At 40.3% G+C, this 23,130-nt stretch overlaps 6 protein-coding genes across 8 annotated transcripts; 5 read left to right on the top strand and 1 right to left on the bottom strand.

The window, feature by feature from the left end:
• The first annotated feature begins 182 nt into the window (after positions 1-182).
• LOC18028772 (DNA topoisomerase 2) lies at positions 183-6,217 on the top strand. Its single transcript, XM_024148715.1, has 18 exons — positions 183-752; positions 899-1,191; positions 1,292-1,358; positions 1,446-1,716; positions 1,813-2,009; positions 2,083-2,292; positions 2,393-2,506; positions 2,603-2,716; positions 2,803-2,967; positions 3,052-3,393; positions 3,478-3,611; positions 3,693-4,038; positions 4,118-4,304; positions 4,380-4,429; positions 4,518-4,958; positions 5,052-5,241; positions 5,319-5,483; positions 5,581-6,217. Exons 1-18 carry the CDS (start codon positions 183-185, stop codon positions 6,021-6,023), a joined length of 4,299 nt encoding a protein of 1,432 aa, XP_024004483.1. The 3' UTR covers positions 6,024-6,217.
• Positions 6,218-6,784: 567 nt separating this feature from the next.
• On the top strand, positions 6,785-8,764 carry LOC18028771 (rac-like GTP-binding protein ARAC7). Of its 3 annotated transcripts, none has more exons than XM_024148717.1 (9): positions 6,785-6,927; positions 7,011-7,145; positions 7,452-7,539; positions 7,663-7,772; positions 7,851-7,914; positions 8,005-8,063; positions 8,153-8,218; positions 8,312-8,421; positions 8,532-8,764. In XM_024148717.1, exons 2-9 carry the CDS (start codon positions 7,047-7,049, stop codon positions 8,563-8,565), a joined length of 630 nt encoding a protein of 209 aa, XP_024004485.1. In that variant the 5' UTR covers positions 6,785-6,927; positions 7,011-7,046; the 3' UTR covers positions 8,566-8,764. The 3 variants fall into 3 exon arrangements, with proteins under 3 accessions (XP_024004485.1, XP_024004486.1, XP_006412894.1); XM_024148718.1 differs by having other exon boundaries at positions 6,805-6,927; positions 7,044-7,145; XM_006412831.2 differs by lacking the exon at positions 6,785-6,927 and having other exon boundaries at positions 6,945-7,145.
• A 411-nt stretch (positions 8,765-9,175) lies between these two features.
• LOC18028770 (cyclin-dependent kinase F-1) lies at positions 9,176-11,130 on the top strand. Its single transcript, XM_006412830.2, has 2 exons — positions 9,176-9,733; positions 9,980-11,130. Exons 1-2 carry the CDS (start codon positions 9,218-9,220, stop codon positions 10,919-10,921), a joined length of 1,458 nt encoding a protein of 485 aa, XP_006412893.1. The 5' UTR covers positions 9,176-9,217; the 3' UTR covers positions 10,922-11,130.
• Positions 11,131-11,502: 372 nt separating this feature from the next.
• On the top strand, positions 11,503-13,480 carry LOC18028769 (serine/arginine repetitive matrix protein 1). The gene is made up of 3 exons (XM_006412829.2): positions 11,503-11,756; positions 12,413-12,701; positions 12,789-13,480. Exons 1-3 carry the CDS (start codon positions 11,573-11,575, stop codon positions 13,366-13,368), a joined length of 1,053 nt encoding a protein of 350 aa, XP_006412892.1. The 5' UTR covers positions 11,503-11,572; the 3' UTR covers positions 13,369-13,480.
• Positions 13,481-13,897: 417 nt separating this feature from the next.
• LOC18028768 (protein tesmin/TSO1-like CXC 5) lies at positions 13,898-17,236 on the top strand. Its single transcript, XM_006412828.2, has 8 exons — positions 13,898-14,630; positions 14,869-14,976; positions 15,226-15,403; positions 15,544-15,903; positions 15,996-16,090; positions 16,173-16,267; positions 16,353-16,754; positions 16,829-17,236. The coding sequence occupies exons 1-8, from the start codon at positions 14,299-14,301 to the stop codon at positions 17,074-17,076; spliced, it is 1,818 nt and encodes a 605-aa protein (XP_006412891.1). The 5' UTR covers positions 13,898-14,298; the 3' UTR covers positions 17,077-17,236.
• Positions 17,237-17,384: 148 nt separating this feature from the next.
• Positions 17,385-22,686, bottom strand: LOC18028767 (peroxisomal fatty acid beta-oxidation multifunctional protein AIM1). The gene is made up of 18 exons (XM_006412827.2): positions 22,416-22,686; positions 22,248-22,319; positions 21,914-21,976; positions 21,781-21,837; positions 21,595-21,662; positions 21,409-21,490; positions 21,243-21,298; positions 20,831-21,133; positions 20,530-20,616; positions 20,204-20,378; positions 19,724-19,845; positions 19,468-19,631; positions 19,125-19,379; positions 18,914-19,035; positions 18,728-18,849; positions 18,481-18,629; positions 18,138-18,276; positions 17,385-17,700 (listed from the first exon to the last, which is right to left on the bottom strand). Exons 1-18 carry the CDS (start codon positions 22,510-22,512, stop codon positions 17,668-17,670), a joined length of 2,166 nt encoding a protein of 721 aa, XP_006412890.1. The 5' UTR covers positions 22,513-22,686; the 3' UTR covers positions 17,385-17,667.
• Between the last annotated feature and the right edge of the window lie 444 nt (positions 22,687-23,130).

Genomic DNA, 23,130 nt, shown 5'->3' with positions numbered 1-23,130 from the left:
CACTATTCTCTCTTTCATTTCGGCTTCTCCTTTTTCTCTCTAGTCTCTACTACCCAGAAACCTAATTCCATAACCATCTCCGAGATTTCGTTGATTCTCTCATTCATTCCTTCTGATTTCTCCGTCTAGGTCACGAGATCGACACAGTTTCCGTCTCAGAAACTCTCATTTGCCCCAACACCATGGCTACCAAACTCCCGCTGCAGAGCAGCAACAACGTCAATGTGGGGAAGAAGCCGGCGGCATCGCGAGCCGGCGGGAAGACGATCGAAGAGATGTACCAGAAGAAATCGCAGCTCGAGCACATCCTTCTCCGTCCAGATACTTACATCGGATCTATTGAAAAGCATACCCAGACTCTCTGGGTATACGAAAACGAAGAGATGGTGAATCGTCCTGTCACTTACGTCCCTGGCCTTTACAAGATCTTCGACGAGATCCTCGTGAACGCCGCCGACAACAAACAGAGGGATCCGTCGATGGATTCTGTCCAAGTTGTGATTGATGTTGAACAGAATCTGATCAGCGTCTGTAACAGCGGAGATGGAGTTCCCGTCGAGATTCATCAGGAGGAAGGCGTTTATGTGCCTGAGATGATTTTTGGTCATCTTCTGACTAGCAGCAACTACGATGACAATGTGAAGAAGACCACCGGTGGAAGAAACGGGTATGGTGCGAAGCTTACTAACATCTTCTCCACTGAATTCACCATAGAAACTGCCGATGGGAAGAGGCAGAAGAGATACAAGCAGGTACCAACAATGGATTTTGCTTCTGTGTCTTTTGTTTGCATTTACATTGATCTCGTTTGGTATTATGGTGCTTCTCTTGCTGATTAAGGGTATTATCGATTGATCACAGTAATTTTAGGAACTTGACATTATCTGGTGATATGTAGGTGTTTACAAACAATATGGGGAAGAAGTCTGAGCCGGTGATAAGCAAGTGCAATAAGAGTGATAACTGGACGAAGGTCACTTTCAAACCAGATTTGGGGAAATTCAGCATGACTCATTTAGAAGACGATGTGGTTGCTCTAATGAGTAAAAGAGTGTTTGATATTGCTGGATGTTTGGGAAAGACAGTGAAGGTGGAGCTGAATGGTAAACGAGTTCCAATCAAATCGTTCAGTGATTATGTTGATCTTTACCTTACCGCAGCCAATAAATCAAGGACTGACCCTCTCCCAAGGTTTGTTTGTTCTATGAACGTTTTTATTGATCACCTATATAAGTAGACTCTGTATTGGAATTGATTTTGATCTTCTGTTTTTTTTCTTGTGTGAGATTAGGATAACTGAGAAAGTTAGTGACAGATGGGAGGTGTGTGTGAGCCTAAGTGAGGGACAATTTCAGCAGGTATGTGTTTGAGTGATATTATCTTTCTCTCAACTCATCTCATGACGATTGAGTATAACTTTTAACAATGTTTTCTTCTGTTACCAGGTTAGCTTTGTCAACTCCATTGCCACAATCAAGGGTGGCACACATGTTGATTATGTGACCAGTCAGATCACAAACTACATAGTCAATATCGTGAACAAGAAGAACAAACACGCCAATGTTAAGGCTCATAACGTGAAGAACCACCTGTGGGTATTTGTCAATGCTCTGATTGACAATCCTGCTTTTGATTCTCAAACAAAAGAAACATTGACTCTTCGACAGAGCAGTTTCGGGTCTAAATGCGAACTTTCAGAAGATATTCTGAAGAAAGGTATGTTTTGCTTCATCTGTCTAGTTGGGTATCACTGATGTAACTGGTTTCTAGAAGACTGCTTAAATATGTTTTTTCATGTCATTTTTGTTCTAGTGGCTAAATCCGGAGTAGTAGAAAATTTGCTTTCATGGGCAACTTTCAAGCAGAGCAAAGACCTTAAGAAGAGTGATGGAGCTAAAATTGGGAGGGTTCAAGTTGAGAAGTTGGAGGATGCAAACGAAGCTGGAGGGAGGAACTCCCAAAAGTGTACACTGATATTAACTGAAGGAGATTCAGCTAAAGCTCTAGCTGTAAGTGGTTTTGATCTATTGTCAGCTAACTCTCTATTTTTACTTCAACATAGCTAATGCTCGTTATGTTCAGATGGCGGGGCTGGGTGAAGTGGGTCGGGACTATTACGGTGTGTTTCCACTTCGAGGAAAGTTATTGAATGTCAGGGAAGCCAGTACCACTCAGATCACTAACAATAAGGAAATTGAGAACATTAAGAAGATCCTTGGACTAAAGCAAAATATGGTGTACGAAAACGTTAACTCACTGAGATATGGCCATATGATGATCATGACCGATCAAGTATACTTCCTATCTTTACACTTAGTGCATTGTTCTACATATATGTGTGTTGTCTTTATATATGTTCATTTGATGAAATCTTTCTGTCCACCTTTTTCAGGATCACGATGGTTCCCATATAAAGGGGCTGTTAATCAATTTCATCCACTCTTTCTGGCCGACGTTACTTAAAGTTCCATCGTTCCTTGTTGAGTTTATAACACCGATTGTGAAGGTAAGTATAATACCTTCATCCTTGCATAATATTTTATCTTGCTTGACATAGTAGATACATGAATTTTAACAACTGCCCTAAACTTATCTTACTCAGGCTAGCAACAACAGGACTAAAACGGTTCTGTCATTTTACTCAATGCCCGAGTACGAAGAATGGAAAGAAAGTCTTAGGGGTAATGCAACCGGATGGACTATCAAATACTACAAGGTTTGCTTCCTAATGTAACTATTAAGACAGCAATTTTGGAAAGTGCTTATGTTCTCTGCTTAATTATAGTCCTTATGTCTTTCTAGGGGTTGGGTACAAGCACGTCTAAAGAGGGCAAAGAGTATTTTAAGAGACTTGATCTTCACAAAAAGGACTTTGTCTGGGAGGATGAACAAGATGGTGAAGCTATTGAGCTTGCATTCAGTAAAAAGAAAATCGAAGCCCGAAAGAATTGGCTTTCGAATTTTGAGGTATGCTGGACATCTGAATTTTCCGTAAAGATACCTGTTCTTTGCCCATTGTATCTGCCTGTTCTGATGTTAGTTTTCATTCAGGCTGGCACTCATCTTGACCAGAAGGAACAGAAAATTACGTACAGTGATTTTGTGAACAAAGAACTTATCTTGTTCTCAATGGCGGATCTCCAAAGGTCAATTCCCTCCATGGTTGATGGGCTAAAACCTGGTCAGCGAAAGGTTCTTTTTTGTTCGTTTAAGAGGAATTTCATCAAGGAAGCCAAGGTCGCCCAATTCGCTGGTTATGTATCGGAGCACTCAGCTTATCATCACGGCGAGCAGTCTCTTGCCAGCACCATCATCGGTATGGCGCAGGATTATGTTGGCAGCAACAACATCAACCTGCTGCAACCAATTGGTCAATATGGTACACGAACTGCGGTAAGTATAGCTGATAGAGCATTCATTACTCATCTTGTTTATCCATTCTCGTACTCATCTTGGTGGACATGATGGTGGTCGTAGGGTGGAAAAGATGCAGCCAGTGCAAGATACATTTTTACTAAGCTTTCTCCAGCAACAAGGGTCTTGTTTCCCAAGGATGACGATGTCCTCCTTAACTACTTGAATGAAGACGGTCAAAAGATAGAGCCAACATGGTAATCCTTTGCTCATCTAGTACATCTATTCCGACTTTTTCTTTTTTTGGCTAGTTAACTTGATACGTTAATGCTTTTTAGGTACATGCCCATCATTCCAACAGTATTAGTCAATGGCTGTGAAGGTATAGGAACTGGGTGGAGTACTTTCATACCAAACTATAACCCAAGAGAGATTGTTGCCAACGTAAGGCGTCTACTTAATGGTGAAAGTATGGTGCCTATGCATCCCTGGTATAGGGGTTTTAAAGGAACCATTGAGAAAACTGCGTCCAAAGAAGGCGGGTCAACCTACACAATCACTGGTGTGTGTGAGGAGATAGATGAAACGACTGTTCGTATTACGGAGTTACCAATCAGAAGGTGGACCGATGACTATAAGGAATTCTTGAACGCACTGAAGACAAATAATGTCCCTTTTTTTCTGGTAGAATGCCTAAAATCAGAAACTGTGATTGTATTCTCTTATACGTTTCTTTCTTATTTATTCTGCTTCTTTCTTTCAGGAAATCAGAGAGTATCATGACGAATCGTCAGTGCACTTTGAGCTTACAATGAGTGAAGAGAACATGGCGATAGCTCGGCAGGAGGGCTTTCTGAAAATGTTCAAACTCACCACGACAGTCGGTACAACCAATATGCATCTCTTTGATGAAAAGAGCGTGATAAAGAAATATGCGACTCCAGAGCAAAGTAAGAAAAGACCCAAATTGTTCAGTCTGTTTTTCTTCTCCATAATATACACTGATATCTAACACCACCTTGCAGTTCTTGAAGAGTTTTTCGACCTCAGGCTCCAATACTATGAGAAGAGAAAGGTTCGAAATCTCAAACAATGATTCAGTCTTTTAGAGGTTTATGATATTAAGGCAATGGTTTAACATCAACTGTGTGATATGTATACAGAAAATTATGCTGGAGAATATGGAACTGGAGCTACTGAAGATAGAAAACAAAGTGAAGTTCATTCTTGGAGTTGTCAGTGGAGAAATAATAGTGAACAATAGGAAGAAGGCTGATCTCGTCCAGGAATTGAGACAGAGAGGGTTTACACCATTCCCAAAAAAGGCCAAGCCCGTTGAAGCGGCAGTTGCTGGAGCAGTCGATGCAGATACAACTGAAGAAAACTCAGATGCTGCTCCTGCTTCAAGTTCAAGCTCCACGTTTATAACTGGCTCAGAGTATGACTACCTATTGGCACTGGCCATAGCAACGTTGACTCTAGAGAAAGTACAGGAGTTATGTGGAGATAGAGATAAAATGAAGGAAGAAGTTGAGGACCTGAAGAAAGCCACACCAAGATCCCTCTGGCTCAGAGACCTAGCGTCTCTTGATGTAGAACTAGATGTATGGATTCACCAAGCTATCCTTTTATAACGCTTTGCATAGCAGTCGATTAACAATTTGTCATTGATGCAATGTTTTTTCCTTACATTGCAGAAACTTGATCTGAGCGATGCCCAAGCTGAAGAAGAGAGAAAGGCAACACAAATCAGGCTCAGGGCCGGTAATGGAGCACCAGCAAAGGGTAGAAAACAGCAGGTGACAAAGAAACCAGCACCGAAGAAGACCACAAAGAAAGCCATTGAATCAGAAACCACAGAGACTTCCAGTTCAGCAATGGACACAGGTAAATCTAGTTCTCAAGTTTGGCATTTCTTTTTCATGTATAGATCTCTTATATACATTTCTTTACGTTTTTTAAAGAGAACACCGTTGTGGAAGTGGCGAAGCCAAAAGGTAGACAAGGAGCCAAAAAGAAGGCGCCTGCTGCTCCAGCTGCAAAGGTCGATGAAGATGAGGATGAGATGATGGATCTAGCTCAAAGGCTTGCTAAGTACAGTTTCGGCGCCACCTCTGAGAATTCAAGCAGTAAGATTTCTAATAGCAAAAAAAAAATGTCGTATTTTTGAGAAAGAATCCACAGATCATGAAGTTAATCTTGTATTTCCTGCGGGTTTATCAACAGAAACATCGACAGCAATAGCTTTGGATGACGATGATGACGACGTGGTGGTTGAGGTTACTGCAAAACCAGCAAAAGGAGGAAGAAAACCAGCGGCGAGTAAAGCAGCGAAGCCACCGGCAGCTCCGAGAAAACGCGGACCAGCGGCGAGCAAGAAGCAGCCAGCGGCGGAGGTTGTTAATGTGTCGCCGGATAAGAAAGTGAGGAAGATGAGATCGTCACCGTTTAACAAGAAGAGTGGTTCAGTGATGGGGAGGTTAGCTGTTAGTAACAACAATAAGGAAGAGGAGGAGAGTAGTGAGACTGTGGCGGCGTCGTCGGGAAACTCAGCGAGGCCTCAAAGAGCAAATAGGAAGCAAATGAGGTATGTGCTGAGTGATTCGGAGAGTGAGTCTGGTAATGATTCTGAGTTTGACGAGATCGAAGACGACGAAGATGAAGAGTAGATAGAACCAACTCGGTTCCTTTGGTTACTTCTTCCTTTGTATTTTCATGCTATCTCTCAAACTTTGAATTCTCGTGTCTCTCTTTATGTTCCCTTTTAAGACTTAGGTGTTTTAACGAGCCCAGGAGGCTTTTGTTTGGTGGTTCTTTATAACATTTTGGTACATTTGGAAAATAATCTTTAGCCTACACAACCCAAATTTTCTCTTCTAATTTGGTACACTTGCAATCTGATGTGGAAGTTTTTGACTGGGAGGAGCAACATGGACTTGGTTTAAGGTATCAGACCAATATTAATTTGATCTCACTTGTGGTAATTGTACTTTTAAATCCAAGCTGAAGTGAGGAAATTTTCAATTCGATTAATAGAAAAAATGTCACCCAATTTGAATGTATTGCGTATACAAAGGGTATTATTACGGCTCGAACATAAAATCCTTGAAGGGCTCAAGACATACTCGTGTATATCCAAATGAGAAGTAACGTGAAACTCCCAAGACAAAACACTACTAGCTGGATACCAAAAAGAAGACAAAAGTAGAAACGATGTCGTATTCCACAACGGTCGATACGTGTTTTAACCTAACCGTTGAAAAAATCAGACTTTTTAGATAGAAAGGATATATGGTTTCAAATGGTTTATGGTGTGTGTTTTCGTTTTGCCAAGTTTTTGAAATTTATTGAGAGGGACAATAAAGTTGCCCTTTTTGAGACTTTTTTTTTTTTTTTGAGACTTTGACTTTGACGAAACCTGAGAATCCGACACATTTACTCTCATCGCTGCTCTCTCTCTGTCTCGACTCTCTACAAAACACATTTCCCTCTTGAGAAATTAATTAGTATATCGAAATTCACACTCTTTTGTTCTGTACTTTCCGTGGTTGATTCTCACTGCAAGCGTCACTTGTAAGCTCATTTCTAGTCTTCTTCAGCACTCTTCTTCTTCCTTGTCTTTAACTGCTTCTGTATTTGTTCATATTTTCCTCAAGTCTTCTGGGTTTTCGATTCTTGTTCTTACAAAGAAGATGAGCGCTTCCAAGTTCATCAAATGTGTTACTGTCGGAGACGGAGCTGTCGGAAAGACATGTATGCTTATCTCCTACACTAGCAACAAGTTTCCCACTGTGAGTTTTCCTCAAATTCAGACTCTGTGGCTTTCATTTTCAGAGATTTCATCTGGGTTCTTGGTATTTCCAACTGGGTTTAGCTTGAAGAAGAACCAATGATTTCTCTTTTGGTTTATTCCGGTTAACAATTCTCAAAAATTTGATTTGATTTTTCTTTTAATTAGTTTCTCCACTTGGGTTTATGAGATTCTAGAGTTTGGGAAGAGATCTGGTTTCCTTGCTTCTTTATTCTCCATTTTTCAGTTTCTAAGGTTTCCTCTAATGCATGATGCGTGATTCTTGCTGTTTGTTCATGTTTGTCAGGATTATATACCGACTGTGTTCGATAATTTCAGTGCCAATGTCGCTGTGGATGGACAAATCGTGAATCTAGGGCTATGGGACACTGCAGGTAAAAACAAAATTTCTAATTTAGTTCTGAAACCAGTGAACCAATGATTTGAAACTGATGATTCAGAAGTCTTCTATGTGTCGGATCTTTCATACATTTGTTTGTTTTATTGGTGTCTTTAAGGTCAAGAAGATTACAGTAGGCTGAGGCCATTGAGTTACAGAGGAGCTGATATTTTTGTATTAGCCTTTTCGCTTATCAGCAAGGCGAGTTACGAGAATGTACTAAAGAAGGTAAATGTTTTGATTCCTCCTTGGTTTGGAATAGACTTGGATTGTGAATTATGTGAATGTTGATTTGTGTACATACAGTGGATGCCTGAACTTCGTCGGTTTGCACCAAATGTTCCCATAGTCCTTGTTGGTACAAAGCTAGGCAAGTCTTTTTTCCTTTCGGAGATTTTTGTTTTTTGTACTTTGTTTTGAATATCTATTGGCTGATACATTACGTCTTGGTCTTCTTAAGATCTCCGGGATGATAAGGGATACCTCGCGGATCACACAAATGTCATTACCTCTGCTCAGGTATATATTGCGTAATTGGTTTTGCTTTTGAAATGAATCTTTAGACATGAATGAAGCTTTCTCAAGCTTATGACTTTTGGTGGAGACAGGGAGAGGAATTGAGGAAGCAAATCGGTGCAGCCGCTTATATCGAGTGCAGTTCCAAGACTCAACAGGTAAGTTAAGTTCCCCTTCACAGAAAGAGGAATGTTTTGATGAAAAAGTCAGAATCTTTTTTATGATTCTTTTGCTTTTGATTTTTTTGTTAGAATGTGAAAGCAGTGTTTGACACAGCGATCAAAGTGGTTCTTCAGCCTCCAAGGAGGAAGGAGGTAACGAGGAGTAAGAAGAAACACAGAAGATCCGGTTGCTCTATTGCGTAAGCGCTTTAAAGATTGTATCTTTTCTTGTTTTACTCTATGAAGATGTTGCTGTAAAATTTTTACAAACAAGACTCTTATCAATCTCACCTCTCATATACCTGCGCAGGAGTATTGTCTGTGGAGGCTGCAACGCGGCTTAGGACACAGCATACAAATCTCGACAACTACATTGTGACTCTCTTTCTTCTCTGGTCGTTTTTTGTGGTTTCCTAGTTTGAAATTGGAATTGTGAAAGATAAGGGAACTGTTGGTTCTCTTATTTGTATGTGAAACTCCTTGTCTGTTTCAGCTTGTGTAGATTTGCAGACTCTGTCTTTTTGTCTTGTTAACAAGTTAGTGGATTCAAATTTGAAACTTTTGTTCTTTGAGGGACTTGTATATTGTATCACTAAAACCAGACTAAACCGAAATCGAACCAAAAACTATTATGAATCCAAATTGAAAGAAATCAAACTGAAAACCAGTTTACTAGTAAACAAACGAGGCAAAGTAACATTAATTAAAAAAACAGACTTCATGCAGTTCAACAGTATATATAATTTATATTCAATGAACTATGCAAATAGTATAGACAAAAATTTGTTCCAACTTCTAACCGGTAGTAAATTAGTTTGGTCAATTTTCTGCTAAAAGGAAAAAAATGGTGGAGGGTAATCTAGTCATTTACTATCTGAGAACGGGATCTTTTTTTTTTTTAACTGGGGAAATCGTTAGTGTAGTATAAATGTATCATCATCATCAAACCGGGAAAGGGAAGAACAATCTGTCCAAAACGACGCCGTAATAAAAGAGATGGATAAACAGCCGGCGAGTAGCTGGAGTATCCATACCCGGCCGGAGATAATCGCCAAGTATGAGATCTTCGAGCGAGTCGGATCCGGAGCCTACGCCGACGTCTACAGAGCTCGACGTATCTCGGACGGTCTCATCGTCGCGCTCAAAGAGATCTTCGATTACCAGTCGGCGTTCCGGGAGATTGATGCGCTCACCATCCTCAGTGGATCTCCTAATATCGTTGTTATGCACGAGTATTTCTGGCGAGAGGACGAGAACGCCGTGATTGTGCTCGAGTTCCTCAGGACGGATCTCGCGGCGGTGATCAGAGATGCCAAGAGGAGGAAGAAGGGATCATCAGGCGGGGAGGAAGGAGACGACGGGTTTACGGAGGGGGAGATCAAGAGATGGATGATTCAGATTCTTTCCGGCGTTGATGCGTGCCACAGGAATTTGATTGTCCACAGGGATTTGAAGCCTGGGAATATGTTGGTATCTGATGATGGAGTGCTTAAGCTTGCAGATTTTGGTCAGGTGATTATCATGATACTGATGTTTGTTGTTTCCATTGTTTGATGCACGAAATTGAAAAACCTCTAGATGATGAACCTATAAACCTTGATTAATTTCTGGATAGAAAAAAGAATGCTTCGTTTAGGAGATGAAGAGTTCTTTGATTTTGCCTATTTTCAGCTCCTCTTTATGTTTTTACCATATTTTGTGTGAAATTTTCTCTTGGGTTTGTAAAAAAGGTGTTTTGGCTTCATGGCTCGTTTACAGGCTAGGATACTCATGGAGCCTGATTTTGTCGCTTCAGATGAAAACCAACATGCTTACAAAGTGGAAGACAAAGATGGAGAAACCAGCAGAGAACCGCCTGAGGTGATTCCTGATTATGAGAACTCGTCTCAGCAAGGGTCTGATGGTCAGGAACGAGAAGTGATGAGTAAAGATGAATACTTTAGACAGGTGGAAGAGCTCAAGGCTAAAAAGGTTGTAAGAGATGATACCGATAAAGACTCGAATGTGCATGATGGAGACACATCTTGCCTTGCAACGTGCACTGTTAGTGAAATGGATGATGATCTCGGTAGGAACTCTTTTTCTTATGATGCTGATGAGGCATTGGATGGTGAACAGGGTTTGATGACATCTTGTGTGGGAACCCGATGGTTTAGGCCACCAGAACTGCTCTATGGATCTACAATGTATGGGTTAAAGGTTGATCTATGGTCGCTTGGTTGTGTGTTTGCAGAAATCTTGTCTCTTGAGCCTTTATTTCCAGGGATTTCAGATATTGATCAGATCAGCAGAGTAACCAACGTGCTCGGAAATTTAAACGAAGAGGTCTGGCCAGGTTGTGTCGATCTACCAGACTACAAGTCAATCTCATTTGCTAAAGTAGAATCTCCTCTTGGTATAGAAGGCTGCCTTCCCAACCATTCAGGGGATGTGATATCTCTGCTCAAGAAGCTTATATGTTATGATCCAGCTAGCAGAGCTACTGCTATGGAGATGTTGAATGACAAATATTTCAGTGAAGAGCCTCTTCCGGTTCCAGTTTCTGAGCTCTATGTGCCTCCGACAAGGAGTGGACCGGATGAGGATTCTCCGGGAAAGTGGAATGATTACAGAGAAATGGACTCAGATTCAGATTTTGACGGCTTTGGACCCGTGAATGTAAAGTCTACCAGTAGTGGATTTACAATAGAATTTCCCTGATCTTGAATGGCATTTAAGCACGGCCGTCTTATCTCATCACTCTGTTTTTTTTTTTTTTTGACGGCTTTGATCTCAGTTTTCATTTTTGTATTTTCCTCTCATGTCGGAGTTTGTTGAATACCATGATGAGGCATTGAGGCCATGAATAAAGCCAATCCTTGTTGTCATCGATATTTTGCTAATTCTATTTACCAAATTACATAATCAAATTCTTAGTCCCAGAAGTAGTCATTGGACTAAAACTGTAGTCAGCATTTCAATGAAATCCACTGTATAACCATAAATGTCTTTTTTGACATGGATTATTGAATTATTGAATATCTTCCATCGATTTCGTAAATTTCAGAAGTGTAATCATATTTTGTGCGTCTGATTCTTCCATAAACGTGAACGTTATATTGCCAAGAAAAGAAGAAGGAAAATCAGAACGGCCATTAGATTTTCGACTCCATGAATTAGCCTATAGTACTATCATGTTAAGTATTAAACTTGAGGGGCTATTTTGAAAATCTAACTAAAGTAGAGAGGCCAAAATATAAATTAACGACAGTTTCCAGCATCTATCGGGAAGTCTCCCTAGGTTTTTTTTTTTCCCTTTCCGAAACGGACATCGAGATTCCAGGAGTAGGGGTGCTTGACAATCGGAGAGAAATGGGGTCGAACGAAAGAGATCAGCATCACCCGCCTCACATCAGCAGTCTCGTCGTGCGGCCATCCGGAAGCAACGACGGAGAAAGCGATCGCCGCGCCGCCGCCGCCGGAGACTATGACCCCGGAGATTTCTCCCGTGACCGGCCCTCATTTGCTCGCTCGGATCGACACAAGGGTGAAAATGGTTCGTATCTCTTCCAACATTATTAAAGCCCAGTTCTCTTTTCTGCTCAGTTTCTTCTTCGTTGCAGCAACTGCTACTTGGAAAGATTCATTACGTGCGACTGTTCTACTCGATGTTTTCTTTCCGTTAACTTGTGAAACATGCTCATCTATCAATTTCTGAGTTAATCGATACTGTTATGTTTGGTTATTTCGCTAGCATTTGGTTCCTATGATGTCTGTAAGTTCTTCTGAAGTAGAAGAATCTCATTTGCTATAAATGCTTTAATGGATTGTATAGCTAAGAGTTCAATGACACTTAAAAGTTGTTGTACTATGAATATTGCACTGGTATAGATTCATATCAACAGTCCTTGTTCAGTGTAAAAATGTAAGAATCTTGAGCTGAGTCTTTCGGTAATGCAACCATCTGAGAATGCTATTAGGGAACCTACAGACTCATGGTCTTTGCTCCAGTGTTTTATCAGTGATGTGTAAACAAAATCTCTTTGATGATATTTTGGACTTTCTTGTCTGCTAATATATACGTTCGTGATTCTACTGTGAGGAGTACTTGCAACTTGCTGACTTGATAATAGTTTGAACCTTTAACTATACTGTAGTTGACCCAGCCTCTCTCCTGCTGGCTAATTTTTGTTTTTTTTAATTGGGGTGTAGGACATAGAACTCGTGCAAGTTCTAGCTCACCAGCCCGTCGTGCATATGAGGATCACCGACATTCTGATCATAATCATTCAGGCGCTCCGCCTCGTGGCCGTGACTTGAGCAGCAGAAGGGAAGCATCTGGGAGACACAGAGACTATTCACCACCTTATGCTAGAGGTGGAGCTGGTGCTCGTCCCCATGGAAGAGGTTTTGATGGGCCTGGACCTGCAGATAGCATGAGCAGAAACAATAATCCAAAGGTGCAACCAAGAGATGGAGATTGGTACTGTCTAGATCCATTGTAAGTAACCTTGGCTATATCTCAAAATCTACATAAGTTTCCCAATTCATATACTATATCTTTCTTTTGTTTTTGTTATGGATACAGATGCAGAAACTTGAACTTTGCGAGACGAGAATACTGCAACAAATGCAAGAGGCATCGCTATGTACCAGCCAACAGTCCTCCACCGCTTCGTCATCTTCCTCCTCCCATGAATTTCTCCCCGAGAAGAGACTTCAATGGCTACAGGTCTCCTCCACCACGTGGCTGGCCCAGAGACTACCCGCCACCTAGACAAGACCATCCCACATGGAGAGACAGAGAACGAGAACGAGACCGTTTGCATTACTCTGACAATGAGTACCCTCCTAGCAGAAGTTTAGCACCTGACTGGGTCCGTACTGAGCCGCTCCCGAGACCTCACTATGAGAGACGGCCACCTCCTCTCAGTCCACCGCTTCATCCACCTCGTGGTGGCAGATTAGGACGACTTTCAAGAGAGAGAAGCAGATCGCCGCCATTGAGACACGGTCCACCACCACCGCCATTAAGAGGCGGTCCACCACCACCGCCATTGAGAGGCGGTCCACCAGCACTCAGGGATTACCACCGTGACAGTTACTTTGATAGAAGAGGGCGAGACGATCGGCGTGGTGGCAGAGACAGAATGGGAAATTCTTACTGATACAAAAACTGTGTATGTCTTGAGAATGTTGGTTTAGACTTTAGACAAGTTGAAATTTTTGCCGGAAAAATCAAAATGTGACCTTGCAAATTTTGGTGCTCAACAAAATGAAAAAAAAAAAGCCAATCTTGATTTCTCTTTCGTAGTTGTAGAAATGGGCGCAATCACAAATACGCCTTCTTTCTTAAAGTGGCCTCTCTCTCTGCTTCCAATGTGATGCATCGGAGTCAGTCACGAGTGGGTCTGTGTACGTGTCGGTTCGCAATTGGGATATATCTAAATTACGCAAAATTTTTAAAGGGCTTTTTGGATACTTTGATCGGAGGAAATCGGACGGTCGAAAGACAACAAAACCTAAAGCTTTTATGAATTTAAATCGTTGGATCGTCGTATTTAACGTGATCCGTACGATGCGATTGCCACGCAAATCTAACCGTTCAATATAATCCAGAAAATTGAAATTTCAAAACATGTTAGAGAGAGGGAGGAGGAGAGATGCTGCGGAAGAAGAAGAACAAAACCGAAAGTATTTGCTTTTATTTTTTTTTGTTTTCCGCTGTTTTAAATTTCTACCAAATTTTTTCTTGAGGGCTTCTTCTTCTTCTCCTCCTTCATCGTCTTCTTCTAGAGCTAAAACCCAATAGAACCCTAATTCCCCATCTATCTCTCTCTAAGCTTATCCCTTTTTCTCTCTCTCTATACACGCGGATCAAATTCAAAGTCCCGTTTGAGCTCTAACAGCCGCCGAATCGGTTCTGATTTCTTTCCGCGCTCCGGCGGGATTCGGATCTGGATTTTTCGTGTGTGTTTCGTGAGCTGATTTGTGGAATTTCTCGTTTTTTCTCGCGGTGGTTTAAACTGTGTGATTTTCTCGGGGGAAAATAGAAAAGGAAATTTTCTGGGTTCCATCGAGATTCGAATTTTCGTTAGATGGATGAGGGCGGTGGAGGAGGCGAATTCCCGCCAAAAAAGGACGGTGTTGAAGAGTCTAGTTTTCCGGCGAAGACGCCAGCGAGGCAACTCGACTTCACTGGTGGCTCCGATGAACATTCAGTGTCTAAACCGGCTCCTACCGTCTTCGCTACGGCGGCAAATACCATCGCCACTCCCTCTGTTCCTTCACCAGCTGCGATAACGACGCCGACGACGACTCGTCCTCCTCCTCCGGCGGTGGGAATCGGTCAAGTACGACCGACGTTACCGGTGGCGACGCCAAATCCGCCGCCACAATCACAAATCCTTAACGCTTCAATCAGGCTTCCGTAAGTTTTATCTATTGAACCCTTTTTGCTTCGTCCTTGAATTAGTCTCGTTTCGATATTTTCTGAAGAACAAAATTCAAACTTTTTGTGTGTAGATATGCAGAAGTGTGATTTAGAATTATGAAAATGGTTTAACTTTTAACTTTTAAAATTAATTTAATGGCTTCTGTTCAAGGATTAAGCTTTGATATCACCGGAAAGGTTCAGAATTTTCAAAAATTTGCTTCTTTTTTCGCAGAAAGCCCGAGTCTCCAAAATCTAGACCAAGGCCAATAGTGGAAGCTAGAGATGGAACCCCTCAAAAGAAGAAACAGTGTAACTGCAAACACTCACGCTGCTTGAAGCTGTAAGTCTTCCCATTCATGTATCTGGATTGTGATTTTATCGAAAACTTTTAATGGTATAGTTTATCTATCAAGTGATCCCCTCTTAGTTCCGGGAGACATTTTGGTATGGTTATGGGATTATTGGAGCTGTTGCATGTTAATATCTTTTCCTTTCTCTGCTGCATTCCTAAGACTTGTGCATTACAGTTTCTGATTCGGCTTTACTTTTTTTAACCTCCATAAACTTACACTGTGCAATATCTTGTCAGGTATTGTGAATGCTTTGCATCCGGAACATATTGTGATGGTTGTAACTGTGTCAATTGTTTCAACAATGTTGAAAATGAACCTGCAAGACGAGAAGCTGTTGAAGCAACTCTGGAGCGGAATCCAAATGCGTTCAGGCCGAAAATTGCTAGCAGTCCGCATGGTGTACGGGATAAAAGGGTACGAGGTTTAAGGCATATCGATGTTACTGATAAAAGCCATTACATTTTCAGTTGTGGGAAGACTTTGGTGAACTTTTGGAAGTTCTTTAAGCTTCTAAGTTATTATGGGATGCTTAAACTGTTGATTTGTCTTTGCAGGAGGAGATTGGCGAAGTTGTGTTGTTAGGGAAACATAACAAAGGATGTCACTGCAAGAAATCTGGATGCCTTAAGAAGTATTGTGAGTGCTTTCAAGCAAACATTCTTTGTTCCGAGAATTGTAAATGCTTGGATTGCAAAAACTTTGACGGAAGTGAAGAGAGACAAGCTCTGTTTCATGGGGAACATGCCAACAACATGGCTTATCTCCAACAACAAGCAAATGCAGCCATTACCGGAGCTGTAGGTTCCTCTGGCTTTGCTCCTGCTCCAGCACCTAAGAGACGGAAAGGTCAAGATATTGTGTTCAACCAAGCAACCAAAGATTCATCTACGCATCGACTTGGACAGTTTCAACAGGTACCCAGTTACCATTTTAGGATATGCTTTCTTTTTGGTATCCTTTTTTCTTGCCTTTCTTAGTGAAATGAAATCTTATTATTTGTGTATAGGCAAATAGTGGAAGAACTAGTGGCCCAACCTCAGGCACATCTCCGTCACCTGTTTCTCGTGCTGGTGGCAATGTTCCATCGAAGTTTGTATATAGGTGAAAATTATGGTGTTCACAAGTTATTTAGCTGATCCAAGAGCTGCAACAAAACTGACTTATATGTTGAATTCGTTTGAAGGTCCCTCTTAGCAGATATAATCCAACCGCAGGATGTGAAAGCGCTTTGCTCTGTTTTGGTCGCTGTAGCTGGAGAAGCAGCAAAGACATTTACAGGTGCAACTTTTAGTTTAAACTCTTTATTACTGAGGTTGTAGCTCTATATGTATTATTCATTGATATTCATCAAAACTTGTCTCAGATCAAAGGAATGAAACAGAAAGTCGGGTGAAAGATCAAACAGAAACTTCTTTAGCTACTTCTGCACAAGATCAACCCCAAGGCAATAAAGATGCAGCTGATGTGGAGATGGTTGCAGCTGATGAAAATCAAGCTGATAAGTCAGTCACAGAGGATCCCAGTTCAAATGGCGCCGATCCCTCCAAAGCAAAGCCGCTATCTCCTGCAACTCTGGCTTTGATGTGTGATGAACAGGACACTATCTTCATGGTTGCAGCAGCTTCACCTAATGGTTCAGTGGACCCCGGTGGCTGCGGAACAAACTCACAGGGCCAATCAGAGGTTTACGCAGAGCAGGAGAGAGTGGTATTAACCAAATTCAGAGATTGCCTTAGCCGGCTTATCTCCTACGCAGAATTAAAAGGTACATTTGCTTCCTCGTGTTTCACACCCAACTCATCGAGAAACATTCTTCTCTAAAGTTTGTTAAGTTTGCAGAATCAAAGTGTTCATCTTTAGCAAGAAGGCATGTACAGTCACCTGCAGCAACCACGACCACAACCGTGACTGTGAAAACCGAGAATGGGATTCAGCAAATACCACCGGTTATGAATGGAGCTTCACGAACCACTACTCAACCTACAATCAACAAACCGCAGCCTTTGCAGCTGACGACGGCAACAAATACCTCAAACCCTCATCATCTTCATAAACCTCCACCTTTATCAGAGAAGAAAGACATCTGAATCAGAGGACCGTGTCTATGTTATGATTTAGAAACATTGGCCTAGGGCCTAATTTTAATAAAATACTCTTAAATTTTATTTTTTACAAAATATTTTACACTATAATTTGAAGCTCACATTTATATCTTTGAAGTTTAAAAGAGAGGTTTTTAGAAAAATAAACTTTTGTAGGATTTGAGAGTAACATATAGTAAATCAATTTCAGAAAAGATGTAAGTGTCTAGTACAATTAATAAGACTTTGGGTTGATATAATTAATTAAAATTATCATATTTCTACTCTCTTTGACCCCCCCCCAAAAAAAAGAATAAAGAAAAAGAAGGTATTTATGCAATTTTCTTATATTATTCGATAAGAGACGAAAATACATGAGAATTGTGAACGATGTCACTACAAACATTTATTTAGAACATAAAAGCTGTTTTATTTTTAACTGTTTTCAAGGAAACACCTTAATAGCACTTTATCTTGAAACAACAAGAGAAACTTGAATTATTCTGATTTAGTGACTAAACACCTGACGCCTCTCCTTCTGCGTAAACTTGTTCAAACGCATTTTTAGCTGATTACTATTAAACTCCCTTTTTGCATTCACAATCGAGACCTCGACGATTTCGGTTCGCTCTGCAGCCAAAAACCGGAGGTTTCATTATCAATTACAGTCCATAAGACCGGGAAAATGAATAAATCGATGATAGCTGGAATAGTACTGCATTCATAAGCTTGGAAATATTTCTTTCATAGAACTAAGTAGGCTATAACTACACTACATGATCATATTTTGTTTTCTTTGCAACCATAGCGTCTAAATTTTTTGTTCTAGCCAACTACAAAAGCAATCAACATGGTTCATGCTAAACTTGAACTCAATGGTATAGTCTCGAGATATTGATCATTCATCAAATGCTCTCTGCTAACTGGTCATTTGCAACAGATGAATGCATTTGATCATTCACCTTAAATTCTATTCTCATATTGTTTATCGATTATTCATAAAGGGAACTTGGTAGGTACTATGTTCTCCACATCTTAAAATTGTAAAGAAAGATGAGAGACTTTACCAAAAGCATTCCATTCATTGCCCTTTCCTCCAGATACCTCGACGGTTTGAAAAAGCCGCCATAAGTCTCCGACAATCTCTTGAGCCTTTCATATATGTACTTCGGTCCAACCGTGTCTGCCCAGAAAAGAAGTCCCCCGCTGCAACAAGGTAAAAAAAAATGCTTACCATAAGAAATGATATCACAAAGGAAAAAGTTTGTTGAAATAGTGACTTGTTAGTAAGTGACTAGAAGAGACTCAACAGAATAAGAAAGATGGATATTCATCATGAAGTGAAAATCAATAAGATCAGAGCAAAAGCAAGAGATTTTCTTTATGGGGATTATGCTATAGAATCCTAACCGGTAAGAAGGAAAACTCATTCCAAGGACAGACGCAACATCCAAGTCTGAGGCTCGGATCACAACTCCTTCATCTAGGACACGGCATGCCTCGTTAACCACAGGGAACAAGATCATCTCTACAATCTCCTTATCAGTTACTGATATAGGCTGCAGAAGAAGGACAAGACTGCATTAAACTTAGAAAAATAATACCAAAACAAGTACTGCTTATATTTAGTAAGACCTCTTTTTTTTTTTGGTCTTACCTTCCCACCGGGCATGATATTAGTAAGTTTCCTCGATTCCTCAACAACTGAAATCACTGATGGATCGGGTTTTGGTTTGCTCCCCTTTTCGTATATATAGTATCCTCTTCCGTTGATTTTGCCTGAAGCCGCAAATGTTAAAAGTCGGCAGATGAGGAAGTTGCAAAGGCAAGAGCAATGACATACCATTTCGTCCACTCTTAAGCAGAAGCTCGGTCAATGGAGAGCTAAACATGCGATCACCATAGGCCTTGGCATATATATCTTTAACTGCTATTCCAATCCCGTGTCCAGCCAAATCACCAAGCCTGAGAAGTGAGTCATCCCAAAAAAATTAACGTTTCTTTAAATGCTGAGAATAGCCATACAGTAACAAAACAAGGAGGAAGAGATTTACTGGAAAGGACCCAACGGCAAGCCAAAGGAGGTAATAACGTTGTCGATTCTGAACAAGTCAACACCTAGATTGACCAACATATGTGCACCTTGTGTATACGGAAAGAATGTCCTATTCACTGCAAAGCCTATGCAGTTTCCAACCACCACAGGAACTTTCTTTATGGCCTTACCAAGCGCCATTAGATCCAGAATCACCTGAGCAGAAGTACTCTCTGTACGAACAATCTCGAGAAGGGTCATCAGATGAGCCGGGCTAAAAAAAAAAAGACAAACCTTTGTAAAATTACATTGAAAAAACGAAAAGCATATAAATCTTCGAGACATTGGAAACACAGAATGACCTGAAGAAATGTGCGCCAACAATGCGATCATTTGAGTTAGTCTTTTCCCCAATTACGTTGAGGTCGATAGTAGATGTATTGCTCGCCAAAATGCAATGTGGTGGACAAACCTTTTCGATTTCTTTGAATATGTTTTGTTTCAACTGAATGTTTTCAATCACTGCCTGAAAAATGATACACGAGTTGACCCCCTCTTAGAACTAACTAGATATAATTGAAATAGCAAAGCAGACAGTAACTGCTAAAGAAGGCAGACCTCTATGACCATGTCCACATCTTTGAATTCTGTGTAATCGAGTACTCCCTTGAGCATAGAGAGGGCCTTGCCTGCTTTATCTTGCGTCAGTTTTCCCCTAGATACCAAGCCTTTGAGATTTGCTGTCACAAGAAAAAACGGAACTTTATTGCTATGGAATAGTAATAAACCATATTATCTATCATTTCATCATATGCTATGGATGCTTCTTTTGGCTCAAAACAACTCATTTAAGTGTCTATACACCTCTCTAATTCCTTAGAGCTGCATACTTTCATTTTAAACATTAAATCTAAGAAGACCACAGAAATGAACCTTTTTACAAAGCAACCAATCATTTTCAGTGAAGAAATAAATCTGGGCCGGCTCAACGTATTAAAATCTAGAATGTTGCTAAGACAGCATTTAGAATTTTCGGTTTGACCACGATAGGCACTTCTATTAAATAGCAACTGGATATGCTCTGGATGAGATAATAACCTTCAACTGATTTTATTCCTTTCTGAAGGTATTCTGAATTTATTTCTTTGAGCACAACTCTTATATTGCTTAGAAGTAGAGCAGTAGCGATGCCAGAACCCATCAGACCTCCACCAATAACTGCAACTTTTTTCATCGGTCTTGGTTTCAATCCAACGTCAGTTACATTAGGCACCTGAAATTTTGTTTAAAACGATGCTAAGGATGAACGTTGAATGTAGAAACTATAAGTACTAGGAGCAACAGATGCACTGCAATTAAATGTTAGTAAATTCCTGCATGTGGATACAGCTTTAGGAGAATTAAAAAGGTTTGGCCAATCTCACCTTTGATGTTGCACGCTGTGCGAAGAACACATGAACAAGTGACTTTGCGGTGTCTGATAGTACTAATTGCTTAAAAACTTCTGCTTCCTGCATAGTGAATCAAGGAATTTAGGTACGTAACCAACAAGGGAATTAGTGGATACATACTTGCGAAATAAAGCAGGGTTGCTTTCCTAAATTAACAACAAATAGGATGTCCGATGTGCACAAACTAGTAGTATATAAATTATGTCAGAGCTATTGAAGAGAGTAAGGAAACAAGAAAAATACAGGAAACGTCGAATCCTAATGAAAAATTTACCTTAAGAACCCCACTATATCCTCCATGGATGATTCCTTCTTCAATCACCTCAATGCAAGCATGGTGCTGAGGCATATTTGGGGCTATCTTCTTGGCTAGTTGTCTTGCATTCTTCAATATAGCACGAGCTTCAGATAAAGAACCAATTTTGTCGGTCCTGTGTAGTGAACGCAAAAAGGGTTTACGTCCAGCTGCAATGTCTAGAGCCCACTTTCTGGAGGTGCTCAACAAATCTCCAGGTGGCACCAAAGCATCAATGAGACCCAGTTTCTGCCCCTCCTCTGACGATATCGGCTTCGAAAGCTACAAAAGCACCAGAATATAGTTGAACAAAATTATCAGCCAAGTCAATAAGATTTTAGCAAACTTGGCAATGAAAATGTAGGTAAATGCGGACAAAAGCAATCCCCACCAGTATCATATCAGTTGCTTTTGCAAGGGCTACTAATCTTGGAAGACGTTGGGTTCCTTCATAGACACAATTAGCTTGATTATTTACCAACCACTATTGAAAGCTATCCATTGATCTAAAGAATAACTATCTAGAAGAAGACCAAGCTGAACAAACAAATCCATACCTCCAAAACCTGGAATAACTCCAAGTGTCAGTTCAGGTAAGCCTAGTTGAGCTTTTGGAGCAGCAACTCGAGCATGACACGCCTAAAGATTATTGGGAGACAGAAAAATAAACACTAATCAACACAACAATAAAAAAAAAAGATACTTTTAAAACTGCAAGGGGAAATAAACTTTAAAAATCCCACCATTGCCAATTCTAAACCACCACCAAGAGCTAATCCTTCAACTGCAGCAACAATCGGTTTCCTACAGTCTTTGATATCAGGAAAATAGCATCAACATCATGTCGTGCAATGGTTTCAGGCTACCTTATTGAGAAATATATCAGCCTTCAAAGATAAAGAAAAAAACTTTGAGATTAAGCTCAAGACCTTCCATAAGGTTGCACACAAGATCAACGGATACTTCAGGCATAAGCGATATATCCCCTGCCAAGAAATGAGGTTGTCAAAACACAGGAACCAACATGCTTCACTGTAAAACTTACATCAGAAGAAACTTTACCAGTCTTATGAACCTGCTGGAAGACATTGATGTCAAAACCACCCGAGAATCTTCCACCGTTCCCTGAAATCATCAATTATGCAAGCACCTTAAGCAGACAACAAACAAGAATAAGAAAAGGATTGAAATTTCAAACCCTCTAGCTTAAAAGAAAGAACAAACAAAACAAATTTACAGAAAACGACACAAACTCGCATGATTCTCTTGACAATATCGAAAGTCTCAGTGAGCGACACTAAAACCGATAATCAAACACAGTCGTAGAGATTAACGCTACAAATCAAATCGTTCAAAACAGGAGAAATCTAAACAAAAGTAACTCAATTTTGTTTACCGGTTAGCACGATCGCCTTAATATCACTCCTCTGATTCGCGTCTTGAAACTTCTCCTTCAACCCAGAAATAACTGTAGAATCCCACCAACCAAAGATAAAAAAAAGTCAGCTCAAAACAGAAAATTATTTTCAGATAAATCGTCAGTGATCCAAGTATTGAACTTTACTTGGACTAGCCAAAGAGTTAACAGGAGGGTTTGAAATGGTGATCACAGCAACACCATCTTCCCCTACTTCCATCGTCACTCCAATCTTCTTCGCCATAGCTTAACAACCCAAGTTTTGATTTTTCCTCCCAAGAGAGTATTTGATGAGATTGGAAAATGAAAAACTATCGACTATCGAGTTCGGTGCCCGAAATCGGATAAAGAAAGATCTGGGTTTTGATAAAGTTGGGCCCTTTGATGAATCAGGCGTTACGTGATTGAGAGATTTCTCTTTCCTAACTTGTTGTTTCGACTTTTTTGTCATATAAGCAACCAAATCTGGCTAGTAACAAGGCCTAATCAAATATTTAATCGGGGCCAGGTTCACCTAATTAGAAATATTGTACCCTATTAAAATAAACAGAATATTTTGCCGCCAATTTATTAAATAGAATTAGCTAATCTAAAAAGATTTACAAAAACAAAAACAAAAAAATTAACATTACAAGCTGAAAAAACTGAAAATTACAGGTTGATGGAATTGAAGAACTGCAGCTTACCGAGGAGGCAAGGACCTTCTTGCTCTTCTTATTTTCTTTATGTGATGGCTACATTTTCTGTAACACAATGGAAGTGGCTGAATATGTTCTAGCATGTATATACAAAAAAGGTTAGAAACACTATAAATTATATTTTTATCATTAACAGAAAATTTTGGGACTCTTTGAAAAATAAT

This window comes from Eutrema salsugineum, unplaced genomic scaffold, assembly GCF_000478725.1.
Source record: "Eutrema salsugineum unplaced genomic scaffold, Eutsalg1_0 scaffold_1, whole genome shotgun sequence".
NCBI lineage: Eukaryota > Viridiplantae > Streptophyta > Magnoliopsida > Brassicales > Brassicaceae > Eutrema > Eutrema salsugineum.
This window is presented reverse-complemented; position numbering and strand designations above follow the sequence as displayed.

What these genes read in the sequence shown, in the direction of transcription:
- LOC18028772 (XM_024148715.1), top strand. Translation starts at nt 183, where the DNA reads ATGGCTACCAAACTCCCGCTGCAGAGCAGCAACAACGTCAATGTGGGG. An exon ending in TTATAACACCGATTGTGAAG is followed by an intron (nt 2,507 to 2,602) that starts GTAAGTATAATA and finishes TATCTTACTCAG; the next exon opens with GCTAGCAACAACAGGACTAA. An exon ending in AATACTATGAGAAGAGAAAG is followed by an intron (nt 4,430 to 4,517) that starts GTTCGAAATCTC and finishes ATATGTATACAG; the next exon opens with AAAATTATGCTGGAGAATAT.
- LOC18028771 (XM_024148717.1), top strand. Translation starts at nt 7,047, where the DNA reads ATGAGCGCTTCCAAGTTCATCAAATGTGTTACTGTCGGAGACGGAGCT. An exon ending in ACGAGAATGTACTAAAGAAG is followed by an intron (nt 7,773 to 7,850) that starts GTAAATGTTTTG and finishes GTGTACATACAG; the next exon opens with TGGATGCCTGAACTTCGTCG. An exon ending in AGATCCGGTTGCTCTATTGC is followed by an intron (nt 8,422 to 8,531) that starts GTAAGCGCTTTA and finishes ATACCTGCGCAG; the next exon opens with GAGTATTGTCTGTGGAGGCT.
- LOC18028768 (XM_006412828.2), top strand. Translation starts at nt 14,299, where the DNA reads ATGGATGAGGGCGGTGGAGGAGGCGAATTCCCGCCAAAAAAGGACGGT. An exon ending in ATGGTGTACGGGATAAAAGG is followed by an intron (nt 15,404 to 15,543) that starts GTACGAGGTTTA and finishes TTGTCTTTGCAG; the next exon opens with GAGGAGATTGGCGAAGTTGT. An exon ending in CTCCTACGCAGAATTAAAAG is followed by an intron (nt 16,755 to 16,828) that starts GTACATTTGCTT and finishes TTAAGTTTGCAG; the next exon opens with AATCAAAGTGTTCATCTTTA.
- LOC18028767 (XM_006412827.2), bottom strand. Translation starts at nt 22,512, where the DNA reads ATGGCGAAGAAGATTGGAGTGACGATGGAAGTAGGGGAAGATGGTGTT. An exon ending in GCTTAAGAGTGGACGAAATG is followed by an intron (nt 18,850 to 18,913) that starts GTATGTCATTGC and finishes TTGCGGCTTCAG; the next exon opens with GCAAAATCAACGGAAGAGGA. An exon ending in CAATGAATGGAATGCTTTTG is followed by an intron (nt 17,701 to 18,137) that starts GTAAAGTCTCTC and finishes TTTTGGCTGCAG; the next exon opens with AGCGAACCGAAATCGTCGAG.
- LOC18028769 (XM_006412829.2), top strand. Translation starts at nt 11,573, where the DNA reads ATGGGGTCGAACGAAAGAGATCAGCATCACCCGCCTCACATCAGCAGT. An exon ending in TCGACACAAGGGTGAAAATG is followed by an intron (nt 11,757 to 12,412) that starts GTTCGTATCTCT and finishes ATTGGGGTGTAG; the next exon opens with GACATAGAACTCGTGCAAGT. An exon ending in TGGTACTGTCTAGATCCATT is followed by an intron (nt 12,702 to 12,788) that starts GTAAGTAACCTT and finishes TTATGGATACAG; the next exon opens with ATGCAGAAACTTGAACTTTG.
- LOC18028770 (XM_006412830.2), top strand. Translation starts at nt 9,218, where the DNA reads ATGGATAAACAGCCGGCGAGTAGCTGGAGTATCCATACCCGGCCGGAG. An exon ending in AGCTTGCAGATTTTGGTCAG is followed by an intron (nt 9,734 to 9,979) that starts GTGATTATCATG and finishes GCTCGTTTACAG; the next exon opens with GCTAGGATACTCATGGAGCC.